The 23012-nt window shown below is 40.1% G+C and overlaps 1 protein-coding gene across 1 annotated transcript in view; it reads right to left on the bottom strand.

The window, feature by feature from the left end:
- Window positions 1-12933: 12933 nt before the first annotated feature.
- The window catches only part of LOC139479542 (stimulated by retinoic acid gene 6 protein-like), a 32323-nt gene continuing 22244 nt past the window's right edge, over window positions 12934-23012 (bottom strand). Inside the window, exons 12-17 of the mRNA XM_071262385.1 lie at window positions 22599-22647; window positions 21445-21565; window positions 20499-20615; window positions 19804-19967; window positions 17595-17723; window positions 12934-16598 (exon numbers count right to left, since the gene is read on the bottom strand). Coding sequence (XP_071118486.1) covers window positions 16348-16598; window positions 17595-17723; window positions 19804-19967; window positions 20499-20615; window positions 21445-21565; window positions 22599-22647 — 831 coding nt within the window. The 3' untranslated portion in view covers window positions 12934-16347. The remainder of the gene's footprint in view (window positions 16599-17594; window positions 17724-19803; window positions 19968-20498; window positions 20616-21444; window positions 21566-22598; window positions 22648-23012) is intronic.

The raw sequence follows: 23012 nt of genomic DNA, 5'->3' as shown, positions 1-23012 counted from the left end.
CCTTCCCAGAGGGGATCCGTTGTTGCGATTTGATTAAAACTAATAATGATTTCCACAACAAAAAGTTCCTCGATCGCATCTTTTGACAAGTGATGCATGCATAAATGTCCCAGGGTTGCGACCGTTGCACGGAGATTCTCGTAATGTTCGCTATTGAGGGGACGTATTTTTTGTCAGTCGTGTTATCTCAAATCCTGATGGCCGCCATGTCAAAGTTTTAGAATGATTGATAGCTATTATTATTTAGGAGACGTGAAGAGTGTTATTGTTTTGTTACACATTTGCTAAATATTGTTTTGGTTGTATATGTGCTGTGTTTGTTGAAATAAAACATTGAATGTTTTTGTTTCCTATCATTTTCAACAAACTGAATTAGTTTGACATTGGCCATGCATTGTTTGATGTTAATTCTTTAAAAATACATGCAATCATTGTGACATTATGAGGGAGTGGGATGTTTAACGCTGCTTATAACGATATCTCCGGTGACATTCATGTTACTGAGCCAACTTTTACGTGCACTATAGATCTTCATTACAATGGAGGCGATTGGGTAAAAGCGATCCGTTGTCAAGGTGAACAACCGCGTTCGAATGCAAAATGCGACACAATGCATGAGGTCAGTCTTGGCATCCCCTGTCGTATTTGTGCTGTAATGGTGCTAAAAGCGGCGTAAACTTCAATCACTTTCCATTACATGCAACCATAAGATTAGTTGTCGGCAAACGGAAAAAGTAACTGTGCATCATGTAAAGTTCAATAAATAAATTTCTTTTTGAAATTAAATAATACTTCTTTAAATTATACATGAAGACCTCTCCTCGACAAAAAGTTGTGATTCTCAATTAGCACGTGCATCTATATTCACGGCCCACAATTTGGATGTTTGCGAGTTTGTTGGAAGCATGACACTCACAGATGTATTTTTGTAATGTGAACAGCAAACAATGATTGTTAAGCTATCAGGAGCTCATACAAAAAACTCTCGTTTAGCTGTAAAAAAAAGCTTACACAATGTCATGGCTTACTGAAAATCAATGTCTGAGCCCCAAGGGTTTGCTGCAAACAGCAAAATGCGCACAACGAAGTTGCCAGACATTTTCATGTTCATCAAAACACAATGTCGTGTCTTTGGAAACGTTATCTACAGAGAGGCAACACTCCTGACCGGGCCGGTCGTATACGTCACGTCAACAAGACAGTCATATTCGATTGGTGCATCTACGGAATCGATCTCGGGATTCGAACCTACGATCAGAGGTTTCTGGTGTACCCAAGGGACGCTGTTCTTTCACCGCGAATTGCGGCGCCTTAGATGACTGGGCATACTGCTTGGATGGAACATTATAGCTTTCCGTTATAGCAATGGCCAATTAAACATCTTTATACAATAGCAAGGTGACCACTGAGCTATTGAAGCATGTAATGTGTGAGCTGAATGATACCAAATTTGAGTTTGTCGACAGCTAATAACTTGTGGATAGAGTTAAAAGACTTTCCTCATTCCAAGCTGTCGTTATGAATATGTCCGGCTTTGATCTTGTGGTCATGATTTAAATTCATCTGCAGCCTGTGAAGTCACATTAAATTCTGATTAAATCACAACACTAGAATATAAAACAGAAACGATTGTGTCCTTGGAACTTACATCAGCTTTATCACACTTCGAACTTAACCCGGAAACTGGAGCCTCGACCTCTAGTAATTGCCGCGCCACATTACCCCAGCCAATTAAATGCATCGATGGAGTAATTTGGTAATTTTCAGCTATAGTTTTGACAAAACTTAGTTGAGTGTTCAATAATGGCCATACATGTATCAGTAATATACTATCAAAATAATTGATTCGCGAAATCAATGTGTCTCAGCTACTTGTGTACACTATTGTCTTCACTGCATCCGGGGCTGTCGGGTAGCCTAGTGGTTAAAGCGTTCGCTCGTCACACCGAAAAGTCGGGTTCGATTCCCGACATGGGTACAATGTGTGAAGCCCATTTCTGGTGTCCCCCGCCGTGATATTGCTGGAATATTGCTAAAAGTGGCGTTAAATGAAACACACTCACTCACTTCACCGCCTCCGTAGAATAGTGGATAGAGCGTCTGTCCGTAGATACGTAAGGTCGGTGGTTCAATCCCCGGCAGCGACACACCCACAGATCGGCATTAAAGGGATAAAACAAGAACTGGTCGGCTCTGAGTCAGTCCTCTGTGTCTCTGTGGGGATGGGCGGTGGGGTAGCCTGGTGATTAAGGCGTTCGCTCGTCTTGTCGGAGCCCCGGATTCACTCACTCACACACACCACCTACACCACACACACAAACACGTGCATGCACGTCGCTATATAAGTACAATAATCTTGAACACGACGTTAAATCCTATTTCTCTCCACCCCACCTCACTACGTCTTCAATGGACGATGGGGGTACCCCGGTGATTAAAGCTGGCTCTTCATGCCGAAGCCCCGGATGTCCATCCCCAGATTGTTACTCACCCACTATGGTCTTGAACTGTCTGTGAGAATTATCGCATGATTGCCAAGATGCCAATTGCTCGATACATTTTAGGCACCCCATTTAATATAATTACCTTTGTTCATTATGTTACATCCACGTAAACATACATATTTGTATGTATTGTATCAAATACAACAGAGACCTCCTCCATGGTCTCTAGGTAGAACGTCTCCTCGGAGAGCGGAAGGGCGGGGGTTCGATCCTCTGCCGCATCATACCGAAAGCCGTTAAAAGATGGTACTTGTTGTTACCCTGTCTGGTTACCCTGTCTGGCACTCGGCACTAAGGGGCTAAAACAAGGACTAGTCGGCTCGGAGTCAGCCTATGTCATGGTGAATATTGTGTCTAAATTGGTATTCATGTTAAATTGCGACATGGTATTTCAGTAGGGTAGCACTATAAAATCGATATTATTCCAGACTAGTACAAGCAGCTATAGACACACGAGCGTGCACGTCGCTATATGAGTGCAATAATCTTGAACGCGACGCTTCACTGTCAGAAACTAGGATGAAAGCTGCTGCTCAGCTAACCTCATAGTGTTCTATTGTTAAAATATAGTATACTAAGCAATATTAAGCTCCAAGTGATCATCAGAAATCTAAGCATGAGCCTTGTTGGTGGCAAAATTCTCACAATATGACTTCTAGGGTTCTTATTTTAAATTGCTTCTTCAATTTCGGGTTTTTGAAACCAAAATTGTTGATAGAGAAACAAACAATTTGTCATCTTTTTAAACATGTTTCTATTATTTGAAAAAGTAAAATCTATAAATCAAATGATAACCATAGGCATCATATAACTGCTGTATACATCGCAAAACAGACACTATGTAGTTTTTAGTCTCAACGAAGAGAGCTTAATCTGTGTCGATGAGTAGATAACATTGTATAGTCCGATGCGAGGAGAGCGAAGAAGAGCTTGAATGGATTTACAAAACACAAGTTCATAAAAATCCAATTTTAAGAAAAGACTCAAATTTCACACAACGTCAGTATATCTTTAATGCTTTGTAGGGTGTGTGTGTGAGTGAGTTTGGTTTAACGCCGCTTTTAACAGTATTCCAGTTATATCGCGGCGTGTCAGCTTAATGTGGGAGGAAAGCCCGAATTTATGCATGTCTCAGACGTTTACCACTTCGGTGAAACCCACGAGCACGGGTATGGTGCAGACAAACCGAGAAACATAATATGGGCGAACCGGGATTCGAACCCACAACCATAGGTTTCTGGCGTGCCCAAGGGACGCAACTCTGCACAGCGAATCGCGGCGCCTTAGACGACTGGGCCACCCGTGCCCCCTGCTTTGTAGGGAGTTACCGTCATTAAACATGTAACAGACCTAAGAATCTGTGCATTATCGAAATGTTTGTAATAAAAGGTGTTGGAACCTTTTAACGAACCACATAATGCTAAACTTTTGATGTCACCCTAATGTTTGGAAGTGTCCTTCATGAGTATTCATACAATGCACTGCAGATTTTTGTTGTTGTTGAAGATTGCAATATCATAAGAACTACTTGATTCAGCTCGTAATAATCGTCGCTGTTTTGGTAAAATGAAGCAGAGAGTTATCATATGCCCTAGTGTGAGTGATTGAATGTTAGGAAACAGCCAGCTACATCATGATTGATACAAGTGACTGAAAACATGAGCAACGATTGCGTCAAGAAAAACACATAGCCAAGTTACAGAAATGGGACAGCCGATCCCATTCAGTAGCCTCTCTCCAAGAGCAATCAGGTACTGGGGGTAGCCTCTTTCCACCAGCAATTCGGTACTGGGTGTAGCCTCTGTCAACCAGCAATCCGGTACTCGGGGTAGCCTCTTTCCACCAACAATCCGGTACTTGGGGTAGCCTCTTTCCACCAGCAATTCGGTACTTGGGGTAGCCACTACCCACCAGCAATTCGGTACTGGTGGTAGCCTCTTTCCACCAACAATCGGGAACTGGGGGAAGCTTCTTTCCACCAGCAATCGGGTACTGGGGGTAGCCTCTTTCCACCAGCAATCCGGTACTGGGGTAGCCTCTACCCACCAACAATCCGGTACTGGTGGTAGCCTCTTTCTTCCAGCAATCTAGTACTGGGGGTAGCCTCTTTCCACCAGCAATCCGGTACTGGGGTAGCCTCTTTCCACCAACAATCGGGTACTGGGGGTAGCCTCTTTCCACCAACAATCGGGTACTGGGGGTAGCCTCTTTCCACCAGCAATCCAGTACTGGGGGTAGCCTCTTTCCACCAACAATCGGGTACTGGAGGTAGCCTCTACCCACCAACAATCCGGTACTGGTGGTAGCCTCTTTCCACCAACAATCGGGTACTGGGGGTAGCCTCTTTCCACCAACAAGCCGGTACTGGGGGTAGCCTCTTTCCACCAGCAATCCGGTACTGGGGTAGCCTCTACCCACCAACAATCCGGTACTGGTGGTAGCCTCTTTCTTCCAGCAATCTAGTACTGGGGGTAGCCTCTTTCCACCAGCAATCCGGTACTGGGGTAGCCTCTTTCCACCAACAATCGGGTACTGGGGGTAGCCTCTTTCCACCAACAATCGGGTACTGGGGGTAGCCTCTTTCAACCAGCAATCCAGTACTGGGGGTAGCCTCTTTCCACCAACAATCGGGTACTGGAGGTAGCCTCTACCCACCAACAATCCGGTACTGGTGGTAGCCTCTTTCCACCAACAATCGGGTACTGGGGGTAGCCTCTTTCCACCAACAAGCCGGTACTGGGGGTAGCCTCTTTCCACCAACAATCGGGTACTGGAGGTAGCCTCTTTCCACCAGCAATCCGGTACTGGGGGTAGCCTATTTCCACCAGCAATCCGGTACTGGGGGTAGGCTCTTTCCACCAGCAATCGGGTAATGGGGGTAGCCTCTTTCCACCAGCAATCCGGTACTGGGGGTTGCCTCTTTCCACCAGCAATCGGGTACTGGGGGATCTGTTCTAATTTGATTCCCCGCGGGCTCGTAACATCTGCATATTTTCTCAAAGCGTTTGACATACCCATTTGAACCTGGTATTGAGCCACTTGATTCAATAACTTTGTGACATTCACGTTAAATGTAGCGGAACAGTTTTCTTGCTCTTCTTTGAAAGAACCTTTGTTGCATTGGAAATAGAGTTCAGTGAAGCGCAAAGAAGAGCTGGAAATAGAGCTTTGTGAAGTGAACAATTTCACAGTCGCAGATCAGAAAAAGGATCCCGAACAAAAATACTTGTCCGTGGATATCGATGCACAACACGTACTCATATTAAGTTCGTTATCGTGTATCTTGCTCGTGGAGCTTCAAGTGATCACTGACAGTGCATAAAGTGAAACCTCGTTTATCCGGACGGTACCGCTCCTAGTGTTAATCGGGACTAAACAAAACCTTATTTTATTCCAAGCTAAGTTTTATTGCAAAGTTTATTGTCAGCATTAAATAAGATTAGGAAAAAGGTGATCCCCTCAATAATTTGTTTATGATTTAGAAAACAAAATATAGTAGAACTATTTAGGCCATAATCACCAAACTATTTGGCTAAATGATAATATTATGTGTTCGGTAATAAACTTTAATTGACATGCAACATTGCTGGCTCAAGTGGAGGGGGCGTCGTACAAAGTCCTGTGGGATATCTGTCCATATCTGCTGGAGCATGTTTCGAAGTTCCTGGAGTGGTTGACGTCGAAGGCGCCGATCCATCTCATCCCATTGGTGAGAGATCAGGGGAGCGAGCTGGCCTGTGGATGACATTCACGTTGTTTTGTTGAAGGGAATCCTCAACAAGTCGAGCAATATGAGACCGGGCGTTGTCATGTTGAAAGATAATGCCTGGGCCATGACCACGCCAAAACGGTAGAACAACGATGATCTCGTGGCGGTAGCGCTGTCCATTGAGATTTCCCTCTACCACAATCAAACGGGTCCTCTGTCTTGCTGTAATCCCACCCCATACCATAACGCTGCCGCCCCCGAACCGATCTTCTTCCATGACACAATGATTGGGGTAACGTTCACCTCGACGTTGGTACACTCGAATCCGTCCATCGTTGTGGCCGAGGTGAAAACGAGACTCGTCAGTGAATAGAACTTGTCCCCACTTGCCTAATTGGCCTTCTAGCGCAGACGCTGTCTGCACCACTTTAGACGTACTTGACGGTGGTTTCCTGTCAAAATGGGACGTCTGGAGGGTCTTCTGGCGACAATCCCTGCACATCTGAGGCGACGACGTACGGTTTGTAAAGATATTCGTCGAAGGCCAGGGATGCTTCTTGCAGTCACTGTTGCTGGCTGGAATCGTTTTCGTAGGTGTGTTGTTCGAATCCGATTCTCTTGTCGATTACTGGTTACGCGTGTCCTGCCACTCCGAGGATGGTCTCTGACTGCATTCGTCTGTTGCCAACGTTGCCATAAACACCAAATGGTGTTTCTGTGGACGTTAAATAGTCTTGCAACATCACGTTGACTCGATCCTGCTTCAAGCATACCAATGGCTCGCAGACGCTAATTTTCGGAAAGGTGTGGCATTTCGTAATGTTGAATAATTGCGTAATTTTGTTGTTTTTTCTGAGTTGGTTGTTGTCAGCCCGATGCTAAACAATGCATATGGAATCCCTTTGACACGCATGTTTTTATACCCATTCCTGGGTAGTGAAATGCATGGGGCTTGTATAAAAGTCAACTTTTGCATGGAATGCATGCTCTTCTGTAGCAGTTGCGTTTTTGTGACTTGATTCCATACATGTACTACACTACTGAAAACCAAACTGTACTTGTTTGAAAAATATATTTTCATTGAAGGCCTCAATAAAGCTTTCAAAAATTCTTATGACATACATGGGGAGGACATTTTCAAAATTGACGCATCAGTTACAAGAATTATGTCCCATGCAATTCCCTATTTCATTTGTACCATACGTTCCCAAGTATATTCACGTGGACAGTTGACTTGCCGTTGTAGTTTTAGTCATGTCATCATACCAGACGTGCTTTGACTTAGTTCTTGTCTGCTTTTTATTGCCAACTACCAGCTCTTGCTACTTGCATATGTTCACCACTCAACCAGTTCAATAATACCTTTAATCTGATCTGGAGCCCGTGAATACATTGACAACACACAAAAGAGCCAATTTAGATTGTTCCTCTAAATGACACGCCAATGAATAGTCTATGACCCAAACACCCCTAAAACTGCAACTATGTCAAATTGACTTTCTGTAGCATATCCCAAGTTCAAAGCCTTTCATGCCCTTTACAGTATCATCTGTCCATCCCATTAACTGTAAAGCCTCCGACTGACATAGAAATCTGATCCTTCGATATCGTTACTTTGAATCACGACAGTATTCCCAATTATAAACTCTTTGAAGGCTCGAGTTTACGGCTGCAGTTGACACAGAAGGACATTGAATTGTAATGGAAAGAATTCTTTGTTCATTTTGAGGGTAATAAAGTGTTGAAATTTACGATTTCTGACTTTTTGGATGATCTTACACTTTGTCTCACTGACTTCTTATGAAGAATTATGAAAACAATATTCTTGACCACTCATTACCTGAAATAATATTATTGCAGGAGTAAATTTCAATTGAATTGAATTTATTTTAACAACACCCAGGTTAATTGTCATTACTAGCATTTAAGTATGATGAAAATATATAAAGTATTTGATTAACTGCATGGGTAGGTCGTATTATTATGCAGTTTTCCTCCTGAATGTACAGTATCACAAACGAATATTTAGTCGTTTGAATTCAGAATATTTTTAAAGTATGAGTCACAGCTGCCACACTTTGCTGCATATTTGTCCTAGTGTTATTCTTCAAATAGGTAAGTTAAATCTAAGATCCATCATGAGGTATCTGAAATATGATTATTATCTAAGAGTTAGACTTTCATTTTTAACTCAGACCTCCGAAAAAACTCTGAGAAAAGATTGTTAGTGTATGTTGAGGATTTCAACATTTAGTGCTGAAATTACTTGTATGAAAAGTGATGGAAGTAATGTGTACTTCCCAAGTGTTTTTGTCTGTCATGGATGAATATACATTTATTGAATAACTAATACCCATAAAATGTATTCATTTATCTATTTAAAGGTACCTGCACATTCATTAACATGTATATTCATATGGTTTGTGTGTTGTCAATGTATTCACGGGCTCCAGATCAGATTAAAGATATTTCAAAAACAGTACTCCAATTTGATGTTGTTGAAAACGCTGGAAAGGAACATTGCTTTGGATAATCGCAAGACACATCTTCACCCTTGATCTATTGTCTGCATCGTTCCTTCTCCAGACAAACCGAATATAAATGCTGGAGTTGGAATCACGGTTAAACTACGAAACATTTTAACCTTAATCCTTAGTTCATTAAACGGTATCCTATGTAGTTAAGTATTGTTCCATCTTATTCAAATGATAACATTTTGTCAAACTTCGTTTTAAACTCGTAAATAACTCATGAAACTCATATTAAGTTGAAATATTAAGTTCCGTTTTTTGAATGCATACGAACCATAAATATATCAACATCTGTAATATCTGTAACCTTCTTTTAGTTGGTATATGATGAAGAAGGGTTAGAGTTCTATGAATATATCCCTTGTTGATAATAACCTTTTTATAAAACGTTGTTCATAATTAATTATTAAGAATTTAATCATAAGTTCTTTCATTCACATCACAAGGAACAGTTACTAATATATAATATTATTATGGAATTGACCCTGTATGCTAAAGCGAAGTAATTCAGTCTGAGTAGTCACAAGCAGCTGATTGTGCTTTTAAACAAAATTCTCATTGAGTTTGTTCTTTTGTTTGTCAGGAACATTCCCATACTTGTGTGTTCCACCGAAGTGGTCAAGGACACAATGACCTTCTTTGAACTTTAAATCTGACATGTCGTTGTATAACTGATATTCCGTTCAAAGCGGCGTGTAACGTAAATCACATGACGCCTACACTTATGCTCAAAGTGGATTCTTATGATATTTATATTACGATATATCTACGCCCCGATAAAGGTTACAGTACATAAATAGTATGTTGTCTGTTTTTTTACGTAAATGTGAAAGAAATATCTAAATACATAAATCCCACGATACCTTTTAACGCACGAATCTATAATCTGTCGAATGTAAGTCCTTTACAACTCAGTATCAGATAGTTTTAGCACTGGAATAGGGCATGTGGTAATACGTGCTATGTCTTCATAAGGACAAATGACCGTAGGAAATTCGACACTTACACAAGAATCTCTATAAAAAGAACATTTCTTTAATCATACAAACATTGTATGAATAGATAATCACAATGCATTTCTGCACCTGTACTTCTCCACAATAAATTGGAACTTTGTCCCCCAATTTGAGTCCGGAAGTGAAGGAAGTCATTACAATATGTTATTGATGTTATATACAAGTGAGGCGGTCGGGTAGCCTAGTGGTTAAAGCGTTCGCTCGTCACGCTGAAGACCCGGGTTCGATTCCCGACATGGGTACAATGTGTGAAGCCTATTTCTGGCGTCCCCTGCCGTGATATTGCTGGAATATTGCTAAAAGCGGCGTACAACCATACTCAATCACTCACTCACTTATATACAAGTATTAGTCCGGCGTTGACAGATTTCTCTCTTTCTCTTCTTAGAAACATAAGAAGACTCTGAATCAGTGTTTATTTAAAACACGTTGTCACAGTAAACACAGTAAACTAAGTATTAAACTTAGTTCCCTTTGCTTATTGCCACAGCATGATGTCATAACAGTTACAGGGGGATGGGAACATGCGATCCTTGCTTTTACATACAAGAAAACGAACTGACCATAAAGAGACAGAGTTCAACTCTGTGCCGTGAAATCCAGGGAACAAGCTATCATAATTTATTTAGATATAAAAGTTTTATTTTCAGCACTCTCTGGAACTGGTCTGTAACACAATGTCTGTGCTTTGCATGATAACATAATATCAGTGCTCTGCGTGATAACATAATGTTAATTGCCTGTGTGATAACATAATGTTAGTGCTCTGCTTGATAACATAATGACTGCACTGCGTGAAAACATAATGTTAGTCCTCTGCGGGAAAACACAATGCCATTGCTCTGTGTGATAATATAATGTCAGTGATCTGTGTGATAACACAATGCCATTGCTCTGTGTGATACCATAATGTCAGTGCTCTGCGTGATAACATAATGTCAGTGATCTGTGTGATACCATAATGTCAGTGCTCTGCGTGATAACATAATGTCAGTGCTCTGCGTGATAACATAATGTCAGTGATCTGTGTGATAACACAATGCCATTGCTGTGTGATAGCATAATGTTAGTGCTCTGCGTGAAAACATAATGTTAGTGCTCTGCATGAAAACATAGTGCCATTGCTCTGTGTGATAACAGAATGTTTGTGCTCTGCGTTATACCATAATGTCAGTGCTCTGTGTGATAACAAAATGTCAGTGATCTGTGTTATAACACAATGTCGGTGCTCTGTGTGATAACATGATGCTAGTGCTCTGCTTGATCACATAATGTTAGTGCTCTGCGTGATAAGATAATGTTAGTGCTATGCATGATAACATAATTTCAGTGCTCTACTTGATAACATAATGACAATGATCTGTGTGAATACATAATGTAAGTGCTCTGCGTGATAACATAATGCCACTTCTCAGCGTGATAACAATGTTAGTGCTCTGCGTGATAACATAATGTCAGTGCTGTGCGTGATAACATAATGCCAGTGTTCTGCGTGATAACATAATGTCCCCATGTAAGTACGAGGACTGGTCAAAAGGTTTACGCCTAACAAATAAAAGTGTTTTTAAGTTTATTTTTCAACATAAACTCCCTGATTTTCCATACACTTCTCACACCGATAATAAAGCTTTTCAAAATTCCAGTCAGGAAGAAGTGTTCTGGTGCCATTCCATGGATTTGATTCAGGACGTTGTGACTCGGGATAATAGTGGTAGACCAACTTAAGGGACTTCCAGACCTAGGGTTATCACCAAGGCATGTTCTCCTAGCCTTAAACATAGCTGCCCAACGGACAGTAACAGTGAATTCATCTTAAAAGATGCTGAAATGTGCCGTAATTTAATTCCCCTTACAGAATAAACAAACATTGAGCACTCGAGGTTATTCTTGGCAGAATGAAACTGACCGACCCAATTCTGCCACTGGTGATGTCATTTGTGAATCTGGCTCTTTTGAGAAGGAATACTTTAAAAAATGAGGACAAATCAGCCCTGTCAGTTAAAAATTATATGAAATTCGTGGTGATCACTGAATGGAAAAGGCTTCTTAGAAAGTATTTGCAGAGGTTTTAAATCGACTTGATAGTGTCCCTGCACTTGGGGAATATATACGTTTCTTTCTCACACCAACATCACAGGAATCCTTCTTTTCAACAGTGGTGGATTTGATACATTGGCACAATGTACGAAGTCCGCTCTATGTGTCCCTCGCTGTGACATGCTGGAATACAGCTGAGCAATAATCGCTCACCCACACTTTTGCACAGCGAATTACAGCTTTAGTCGAAAGCAGGGTCACTAGTGCCCACTGAAACCCACGAGCTCCAGTATGGTGCTGAGAAGTCCACACAAGTGTTAAACCAAACATATGCATCCGTCTCCATTCGAATGAGCACGTTGGTACGTACATAATAAAGATATTTATGAAAGTTCATGTATCTACAGTCCAGACAAAAATATTCTGTACAAAAAAAGACGATATTTGATCTTGGTGGGAATACTGCTTGGAGAACAACCCATCAGGATGTGTGTTGCAGTAACTGTTGTATGTGCGTTTCGTGTAATGTGGTATTTAGCAATTGGCTAACGGTAGTCATAAAACTCTCACTCCTGGCGTTGCTTAATCCCCCGACGATGCTTACATCACCATCCTATTTTTCGAGGCAATGTGTTTTCTACCCTTACTAATAGCAATAACGCTAGTGTCGTGTGTATAATGGGAATTTCACAGTGACATAAGTCACGTGTTAATCTATGTCTTCCAGCTTTGGTGTATTGCTCCACGGCTTCCTTTATGTAAGAAAAATGACAAGTGACAGTACAGTTAATGAAGCTCTGCCGTATATAAATGTTCTCGCCTACTTTTGTCTTGGGTGTATATAAACATGTATCTTCATACTTCGACAGTCCACTTTCTGAGGTCCTTATTTCAAGAAGGTGAGACATAAAGAGATTAAGCAATCATCATGCAAGTAAATTATGCATTAAATAACATACTAAATTACATATAAGTACTGGTTTACCAGCGACACCCATACTGCATCTGTAAACATCGGTACACATATTGAACGGCATCTCTGAAAATCAACAAGCAACACATTTATAATTAATAAATTTATTAAAAGCACAGAAGTGAACATCAATGCTAACAGATCTTACAGAGAGAAACCCCCATAAAATGGAATGTTGACACAATATTTTTCACAGCAAACGGGGTGTATAGAGATATGTAAAAGATCGATAAAACACAACATGCTGAATACATGTGTGCACACTTTAAAGCATCAACATTAACATCTGTACAATATAACAAAGTCAAAACGAACATCATAAAAGTAACGAGTTTTATAATCAATCAAACACAAATAATTCATAAATTTATTAAAAACACAGAAGTGTACATCAATGCTGGAGTAGAAATGACAGATCTTACAGAGAGAAAACTCCATAAAATGGAATATTGACACCATATTTTGCACAGCAGACGGGGTGTAGAGAGATATGTATAAAGAGCGATAAAACACAACATGCTGAATACATATTTTCGTCAACATTAACATATGTTCAATATAACAAAGTCCAAACGAGCATCACAAAAGTAACGAGTTTTATAATCAATCAAACACACAAACATTGACCTTAAAACGTTGGAGTAAAAGTGCTTGTGTTGTAAATCACTAATCTATCTAATCATGAACACCAGACGCTTGGGCTAAAGTACAAATTATACGGAAAACATAGAGCTGAATACTGACACAATATAATACTGAGATTACAACTGATGGTCTGTGATATTCTATACTTCACTGGGAACTCATCAGGGTAATATAACAGTGTCATGCGCTTTAAGCGAACCCCCGCCCCGGCCTTGCTCTTTTTAAGTCACATATTGTTGCCACAATCATACTAATTATTATTTATGATATGTGCCCACTACATCTTGATATTTCAATATGTGGCACATATAAAATGAAAACTCAAGAAATGTAAAGGCGACTTAAGTAAACATGAAATTTCCTTTGTTGTTTTTACAGCATTTTCGTGATTGTTTTCCACTTTATGCCTGAACTTATAAAATGAAATTAATCTTAGTCAGGTTGAAATGCATAAGTTAAATATATGAAGGAATTATGCCTCTACGGGGTGGGGTATAAAGTGACATGTAAAACACGACATGCTGAGATACATGTTTTCACACTTTAAAGAGTGAATATCCACATCTACACAATGTAACAAATTCAAAAGAAGAACAAAAATAGTAATGAGTCATATAATCGATCATTCCCTTAAAGAAGTGAGCTTTTATTATTTCATCCTTGATTTACAGTTGCTAATATGTGGCTGTTTTAGAGATATGAAATCAATCTATAAGACACACTTCTTTAATGAATATACATTACACATATATGAATGACCATATATTGGGTTGCATTTGTGAGAAGCTAAAGACTTGATGTCTGTATCTGAACAACAGATCTAGAAGATGAGAAGTGGCAGTGGCCAAAAATGTGTTCGGACTTGTACACACGTGGGTATGAGTGTGGCTCCTGCAAATCTGAACACATTGCGTTAGGCAATTAACACTGACCTGTGGTTTCGATGATATCTGGGGCGGTGGGGTAGTCTAGTTGTCAAAGCGTTCGCTCATGACACCGAAGTTCCGAGCGCGCTTCCCCATATGGGTTCAATTTTAGGTGTTCCCGCCGTGATATAGCTCGAATATTGCTAAGAGCGGGGTAAAACCATACTCACTCACTCACTCACTCACTTCATGATATTGACTAATTTGTCTTGTTACGACTACGTAACCTAATCTGAATGTACATGTGGTAACTTATATCTGATCTACATGGATCAATATTTGTTGTAACACAAGTCAGTTTTAGTCGTCATCCAGCGAAAGTGGACCCCGTCAGTATTGACTGATTTGACCTATGTTGAAATTTGAATTGTTCTACACATCAAATGCGATTTAATCCATCAATAATTACACCTGATAAAACACGGGAACTTGTTTCTGGCAGGTTTAGTCAGTTTTTTACGTGGACTCTGATTAGGTTGACAACAACCTACTGTTCGAACTCGGTCTGTGTTCCACATTTAGTCAAATGCATCAGTGCATTGGTTGGTTATCCATCTTAACATGTCTACTGCGTGTACAAGTGGCAACTGTATTGTTGGTAAGTATCTGATATACATGTACAAGTAAGTTATTATACAGCCATTATCATCTACCGTGTGTCCTTGTTATTATTGTCCAATATTACTGACTTTCGAACATGAATTGGAGCGTGAACTAATACAGTAATAAGAGTAGATGTTGTTTGAACTGTTACTGTGAATGGCAAGTGAAAAAGTTTCCTTTCGAATTTTGATCAAAATATGTTTCAAACTGTTCTAAACATTACATTTTATACCACACATACATGTAGTAATTCAGAGGCCGGAGCCGTAAAGCAAGTAATAGTAATTTTAAGACATGGTCTAAATGTTATGACTACAAAAACTGTCCAGTCACAAGTACTGTCCAATAAAAAACATTGCTCAGTCATAAGTACGGTCCCATCACATGCATTGTCCTAATTACAGGCACTGTCCCATGACATGCACTGTCCCATCACAAGCACTGTCCTAATCACAAGCACTGTCCACTCACGAGCACTGTAAACATGTCCGACCACAAACACTCTCCCAATCACAGACCCTATCCAATCACCAGCACTGTCCTAATCACAAGCACTGTCCACTCACGAGCACTGTCCAACCAAAAGCACTGTTCAGTCAGACACTATTCCATCACATGCACTGTCCCATCACAAGCACTGTCCTAATCACAAGCACTGTCCACTCACGAGCACTGTAAACATGTCCGACCACAAACACTCTCCCAATCACAGACCCTATCCAATCACCAGCACTGTCCTAATCACAAGCACTGTCCACTCACGAGCACTGTCCAACCAAATGCACTGTTCAGTCAGACACTATTCCATCACATGCACTGTCCTACCACAAGCACTGTCCTAATCACAAGCACTGTCCACTCACGAGCACTGTAAACATGTCCGACCACAAACACTCTCCCAATCACAGACCCTATCCCATCACCAGCACTGTCCCAATCACAAGCATTGTTCACTCACGAGCACTGTCCCATTAAAAGCACTGTTTAGTCAAACACTATCCCATCACATGCACTTTCCCAATTACAGATACTATCCCATCACAAGCATTGTCCACTCACGAGCACTGTCCCACCAAAAGCACTGTTCAGTCAGACACTATCAAATCACCAACACTGTCCAATAAGCACTGTCCCATCACAAACACTGTCCCAATCACAAGTACTGTCCACTCACAAGCACTGTCCCACCAAAAGCACTGTTCAGTCAGACACTATCCCATCACATGCACTGTCCCAATCACAGGCGCTGTCCAATCACAAGCACTGTCCACTCACGAGCACTGTCCCACCAAAAGCCCTGTTCAGTCAGACACTATCCCATCACATGCACTGTCCTAAAAGCACTGTCCCAATCACAGGCACTGTCCAATCACGAGCACTGATCAGTCACAAGCATTGTTCCATCACAGATCCGAATGGTCTTGTGGGGATGCTTGATATACCAAAACATTCCTTCCACTCGAAGCAAATTCCACAGAGGAACTGATTCCGCCATCAATGGGCCAGTCAACAGCACATTCCAGTTCAGCCTCAGGAATTCTGGATAACTGACTTTTTTTGTTGGTTACACTTTTTCTTCTTTGAGCAAGTTCTGGGTTGTTGATAAGCGTGTAAGCCACAAACCATCTTCTTATAGCTTTGGTATTTCTTCTCACTGAATCAGATCAGAGGAACGTTTTCATACTATTAAGCATTCCTGGTTCAAAAAGATACTAGTAGAATACACATAGGTAGAACAAACTGAATGCTATAGTAACACTTCAAGAACATAGTTATATTGTCATATTGCCTTTTGACTTTATACAACATGCAATCAAAGCCGAATAAATTGTCAAAGAATAAATATTATTGTATCCGGTTCTCTTTGTTTCACGATGTAAAAAATTATGGATAACTTTCACCTTACTTGTAGTTTCCGTAAATATGCATTGTTTACCGATGTATTACAATATTTGAACAATAAATATTCATTATTAAGATGCGTGGACACTAGATATTGATCTAGAGCTACGTTATGTTAGACGTCATATATATATATATATAGGCAAGTGTTGGCAATATGGTAATAAAAGGGACAAAAGCCTTTCCCCATTCATAAGAAATCCATTGTACGATCTCGACTTTATCATGATCATGTGTTTATTAATCCCTATCAAAAAGTGTTGATACCATGTGTTCACATAAAGGTGACGATGGCACTCGTCACAAGCACATGCAAAGGCAAGTAAAGTTATCGCCTGAAAAAAACATGGCAGTAGAAACAGCATTATGGTTGCTCTACAAGATCTGATGATTGACAGGTAACGGTTTTACTACTAGTTTCGCTGCAGCGATTCTGACTCCTTACATGTAGCTGCAGCATTACTGACAGGCGCAGTGTTACCGTTTATTGGTATTGTCGCATGGTGGTTGACTCGAAACACTAAATATTCGGGTTCAACACTCCACATAAAATGTGTGAAATCCATTCTCAGTGTACCTCGCCGTGACATGGAAGGATATCACTCCAATGTGGTGTATATATATAAAACCATACTTTCTGCTCCCATATACCAATAGTCCACATGACGCAAATAATGTGACCCGTATTATAGTGTTTATTGATACCCAACACACGAATAAAACGGCAACATGAGTAAATAAAACGTACCCGGTGTCTGAAATATGTGCTGATGTCCATCCTTATCCAGAGCTGTCAGTAACAGGTCACAGAAGACTCTCAACATCGGGTGGTTGAGTGCGTTATCCACGTGCAGCATGGAGATGTACGACAGATAGCCTATATGTGAGAAGAAACCGTTATTAATGATGTGTACTGGCGTGCATGAGAGTGGTTACTACTAGAGAGAAGGTACCTCAGGTTTACGCTCACACAATAGTTGTTAAAATTAAATAGGTAATAGAATTTATAATGTGAAATAACTATTTGTCTTCCTCTTTCACTGTACATGGTATCTTGAAGCAGTGGCCGACAAAAACTCGTCTATAAAAATCCCCATCGCGATTGAGGCACAAACTAAAGGTACAAACATTTCAGATCTCGATGCGATATCTTCGCTGTCAAGGTGCTATCACAATTCCCTTTGTTTGCGTTGCGACCTCTATCACAGCTCAATAGGCCTGTCACGATCACGATTCGATGTGTTCCTGTTCCGGTCACGATCACGATTCGATGTGTTCTTGTTCCAGTCACAAGCACGATTCGATGTGTTCCTGTTCCAGTCACGAGCACCATTCGATGTGTTCCTGTTCCAGTCACGAGCACGATTCGATGTGTTCCTGTTCCAGTCACGTGCACGATTTGATGTGTTCCTGTTCCGGCCACGGGCACGATTCGATATATCGCTTTATCCCAAGGTTTTAACATAATTGTACATGTATATGTACATGAATATGTTCACATATATGTAAACGAGATACAGCAGTTGTATTCGCGCGTCGCACAGAAGATCCGAGTTCGATTCTAAACGTGAATGTGTTGTATTGATAGGGCTAGGTGATTGTAAAAAGAAAATGGCATTACTTTATCTACGTGCACGTGTTTGGTACTGTACCAAATCTAAATATGACGCTGAACCTGATATATGGTCGCCCAGAAAATTTCATATGGACAATATATACAGCTCTACTAAGAGAAAGTTCAATGAGGCGTCAACGGCAACGTAACCACGCCGAACCGTCGGGTTTATCATCTTTAATTATATGTAAAATGTGGCCATATCGTCAGTGACATGCAGAAGTTGCAAGATTGCAGTGAGATAGAAACATGACAAATGCTGCTCCTCGATAACCACTGTGGCCGATATTGAAAGACATATAGGATAATAACTGAAATAATGCTATGGTGGGTTTAATTTTCTGACTTTTCATGAAAAATAATCAGATCAAGTGTCGGAATATTACGTCAGTGTCAAAACCGAAACAAGCAACATGTAATCAAGGCTTGTGGTGCCCTACATCTTTATTATACCACTGACAGAGCTTGAATGCAAGGACTTCATGTCTACGACTAATTGTGACGTTAAACTGGCATTGCCTTTTTATCCGTAAATCAGATGCGTTCATGTGTATAAATTATGTCGGAACTTATACTGGATACGATCAATACTTTTGGCTAGTGAGGTTACGTTTCCTTCGTCTAGATATATTCGTTTGTTATATTACAATTTTATGAGCGACGGCAATCATCAACTAGTAATGTCTTGGAAACAGAAATGGAAACAGATCACCCTATTCGCGAACACCTGGTGTCATGACTGATTTTCAGTGACCCATGCATATAATTTTCACGGCTTATTATCTTTTACGCCCATGGGAATATGTTTCGGTGGATAATAATGACCTGTTGTTCTCTGGAGGTGATGTTATATATCTACAAATATTCCTTCTTAAAAGTGAGCGAGTTGAGTTTAACGCCACTTTGTACAATTACTAAATAATAAATATTATCAGTACGTGTAATCTTTTTGTGGGAGGAAATTCCGAAGTGACCACTGATATGCCAAACCGTATTTGAAAACTTATGTAAGAGATTTAGAATTCGATCCCTTGCATAGGGAATTAGACGATTGGGCCATTCGTACCGAAGAAGACGTATTGGGAGCATGGTGGAGGCCAACGGCGACACAAGTCAATGTGAAGCATTACCTTCGTAGCCGAGCATGGATCTACTGGGTATGGATTTAAGGCCAAATTCCTCCACATTACCATCCTGTGACCTGTGCTTCCTTCATCACAGGGCTTTCTCACGTCGTCCTATTACTGAAATACCGTTCAAATGCCATAACGATAGCATATATACAGATGCTATAAACGATAACCATTAATAATATATAGGTTAAACAACAGCCTTGACATACCTTTGTCTCTGTGTTCCCAGCTCCTTGCATATATGCTGTGATCCAGCCGACCAACCATAAAGACACCAAGAATGAGCCCTTGTAGAATTCTCCAGAAACACGAAAATAATCCAATGGCCAGATTTCCGAACAAGGCGTAGTAATTAAAGCATTCATAAAAGCGCCTGAAATTATATTGAACTTTTATGAAAGTTATCTTCAACATGTGACTTAATGATCTGTAATTGGATCTGTTCATGATCAGGTTATTGGAAACACTGTGTCGGCCCTAAAACACCCGTTTTCATTGTATGTTTTGATTATTGTTATTGAACCCATCAATTCCAAATTGATTGAGCAATATTCCAGCAATAGCACGGCGGTGGACGCCGGAAATGCGTTTTACACATTTTATCCATGTAAGGAATCGAACCCGTCCTTTCGACATGACGAGCGGACGTTAGGATACCCAAAAGTCCAACTTAGGCAGTCACAGGGGTAAGAGTTTGAGCTAAACAGACAACTCAATATTTCAGTCGGTGACAGTCTAAGCACATACATCCAGGTCATACATACATACAGCCTAAGCACATACATCCAGGTCACACTTTGTGTCCACCCGATCCTCAATAATTTGTTTTGTTGTACCTGAATCTCCACAAGGGCTCTGAACAGTAAGGTTGAGATTACAATTGAGACTGAAACTGTTACAGTACCTGTTGTCCACACTTAGAGGAGGTGTATCATCTGTAACCTTGATCCTCTCTTGCATGAGCACGCGCTTGACCAGGACAACTTGCAGATAGAACAACAGCAACGCCGTGGCTGGAACACTTGTACAAAATCAATTTTCGATCCATTTCAATAAAACAAAACTCCTGGAAGTATCAAAATAGTACCTGAATGTTTACAATTATTATTTTGTAAAGAGCCACTTAGCAGATTCCTACCCCATCATAAGTCATATGTTTGTTAGATGGCCATTTCCATTTTGAGGAATACATACATTGATTGACAAAAACGGAATTACATTGTTTCATATTTCAGAATTTGCGATGATGTTTTAATGTCTCTTTAGTGTCTATTGTGACAACGCTCTTAGCGATTTTTTGTAGTGATGCTTGAAGTATACAGAAAAGTAATAATTCATATACATGTTGTATATTATGCATTTACCAATATGTATTTGAGATTGAAAAAAGCATAATCATCTTTCATATGAACACATGTCATAACTTTCACATCGATTTTTCCCCAGGGAATTCGTGTTGGGGTAGGTCTCTAGCAGCCTATGCTGGTCGTTAGAGGCGATCAAATGGATCGGGTGGTGAGGCATAGTGATTTGATTGATAGTGTAACATCGTACCCCGACTGTATAGATCGTTGCTCACAATGTCATTGAGGGTCCACACTCGAGTTCATAGCAGGCCGCCATCAAATGGTTTGAATATTGCTTATTGCGGGCTTGAACAACAAACAAAGTTTTTAACTCAAGGATTTCTAAATATAATGTTTATGTCCCGAATTATGCAGATATAAAATATGCAGAGGCTCCAAGGGGCCTTTACCATACATTGTTCTTTATAACTGCCATTATAATAAACTACCTTATTCTTTGAAATAGCAATAATAACATGGTACTGATCACATAACGAGATGTACCTTAATGTTTGTAACAGCGATGTTAGGGCGTCTGTCAGGCGGTTATTGATGATAATCACGTATATCACATAGGTGAGTATGAAACCCACGAAGAAAAGCTCAAGAAACAGCATGGAAAACCCTGCAAAATAGAATTCACTAAATTAATGAGGAAATAGCAACAAAATGGAACATGAGTACGTGAAGTGCGAATACCAACCAAACTTAAGATTTGATATCATGTCAGAATCCCGCATTCTGAAGAGATCATGAGATATATCTAATAAAAGTTGAATAATAAAGTTTCGTCGTTTTTGGTATTTACAAATGAATATGTATGTATGTAAATGTAGATATGCATTTACGTAAATGTATGAACATTCAAACATAAAGTTATGTAAATGTATGTTTTAGACTTGTAAATACTATTGGCAACACTCATTTCACCTCGTAATGACTGGATTTACAAGTAACTAAAGGTATACATTTTGAGTGTAAACGTTTCAAAGTCTGTTCATTTTCTCGTAGTGGTGCGTGTAATTGTTTACAAGATATTTGCACTTAGACGCCTTGTAACCCCTTCAGGTGAGGTGATTTACAATGTAAGTTTTATGGAGGAAATGATTTTTTGTGTCCATGTTGATGACAGGAAACATATACAGTGGAACCTCGCTAGTCCGGACCCCGATAATCCAGAAAACTCTGGAAGATCATGTTGGGAACGGTTGCATGACTTATATTACAAACGACAATGCTATACAGTTCAAATGATTCGTTAATCTGGAATTTTGTTAATCAGGACAAAATATCTGTGCACGCTATTGATTAACGGGGTTTCACTGTACGTAGGCAGGGATTTCACTGGACTAAAACAGATCGTAATTGATACATAAACTGATACATTTAACAAAAAAGGAAATATGAGTCCTAATCGATGCTACATCTTTCATAGTTGAAGGTATCACAAAAGGGTTCGCGTTTGTTTCATCAGGGCAAAAGGGAGAATCTGATATAATTTCTGATCAAACAGACATTTTGAAATCAAACTTTTACAAACAGTAATTTGAAACCGCATGTCATTTCATTTACCTTTCATTTAGATGTACTTCATCCGATAAGGCTACGTAACGTTTAAGAAAATCATGTAAATGTTTTAAATATTTTAAAGCTGTTACCCCATAACATGTATGCAACTTGATATCCAGGAAAGCGCATGCTATTGACCTGAAAGTAGATAAGGTATATATACATTCTTGTTTGTTAATATACCTTTGCGTAAAACACGTTAATATAACCAAGGCCCATTAATCTGGACACCACAACCCAAGGGTTACTTCTGTTGAGAAATGGATGAGTTTGGATAAGGGTGTTTTATCGTCCAGTGGAGAGTTGAAAAATATCAGACATGTTCAAATAGTTGACAACAAACCATTAATTTCCCGTGTTTTCTCGGGTGCACAATTGCCTTGCCTTTGCGTGTGTTTACGACGGATGCCACCGGCGAGAAAGGATACGCTCGACTTTTCGCGAAACTTGGTATTTTCACTATTTAATAATGGTTCATTAACACATGCTTATGGGATAGTCGG

This window comes from Haliotis cracherodii, unplaced genomic scaffold, assembly GCF_022045235.1.
Source record: "Haliotis cracherodii isolate W230 unplaced genomic scaffold, xgHalCrac1.p SCAF_1, whole genome shotgun sequence".
Classification (NCBI taxonomy): domain Eukaryota; kingdom Metazoa; phylum Mollusca; class Gastropoda; order Lepetellida; family Haliotidae; genus Haliotis; species Haliotis cracherodii.
This window is presented reverse-complemented; position numbering and strand designations above follow the sequence as displayed.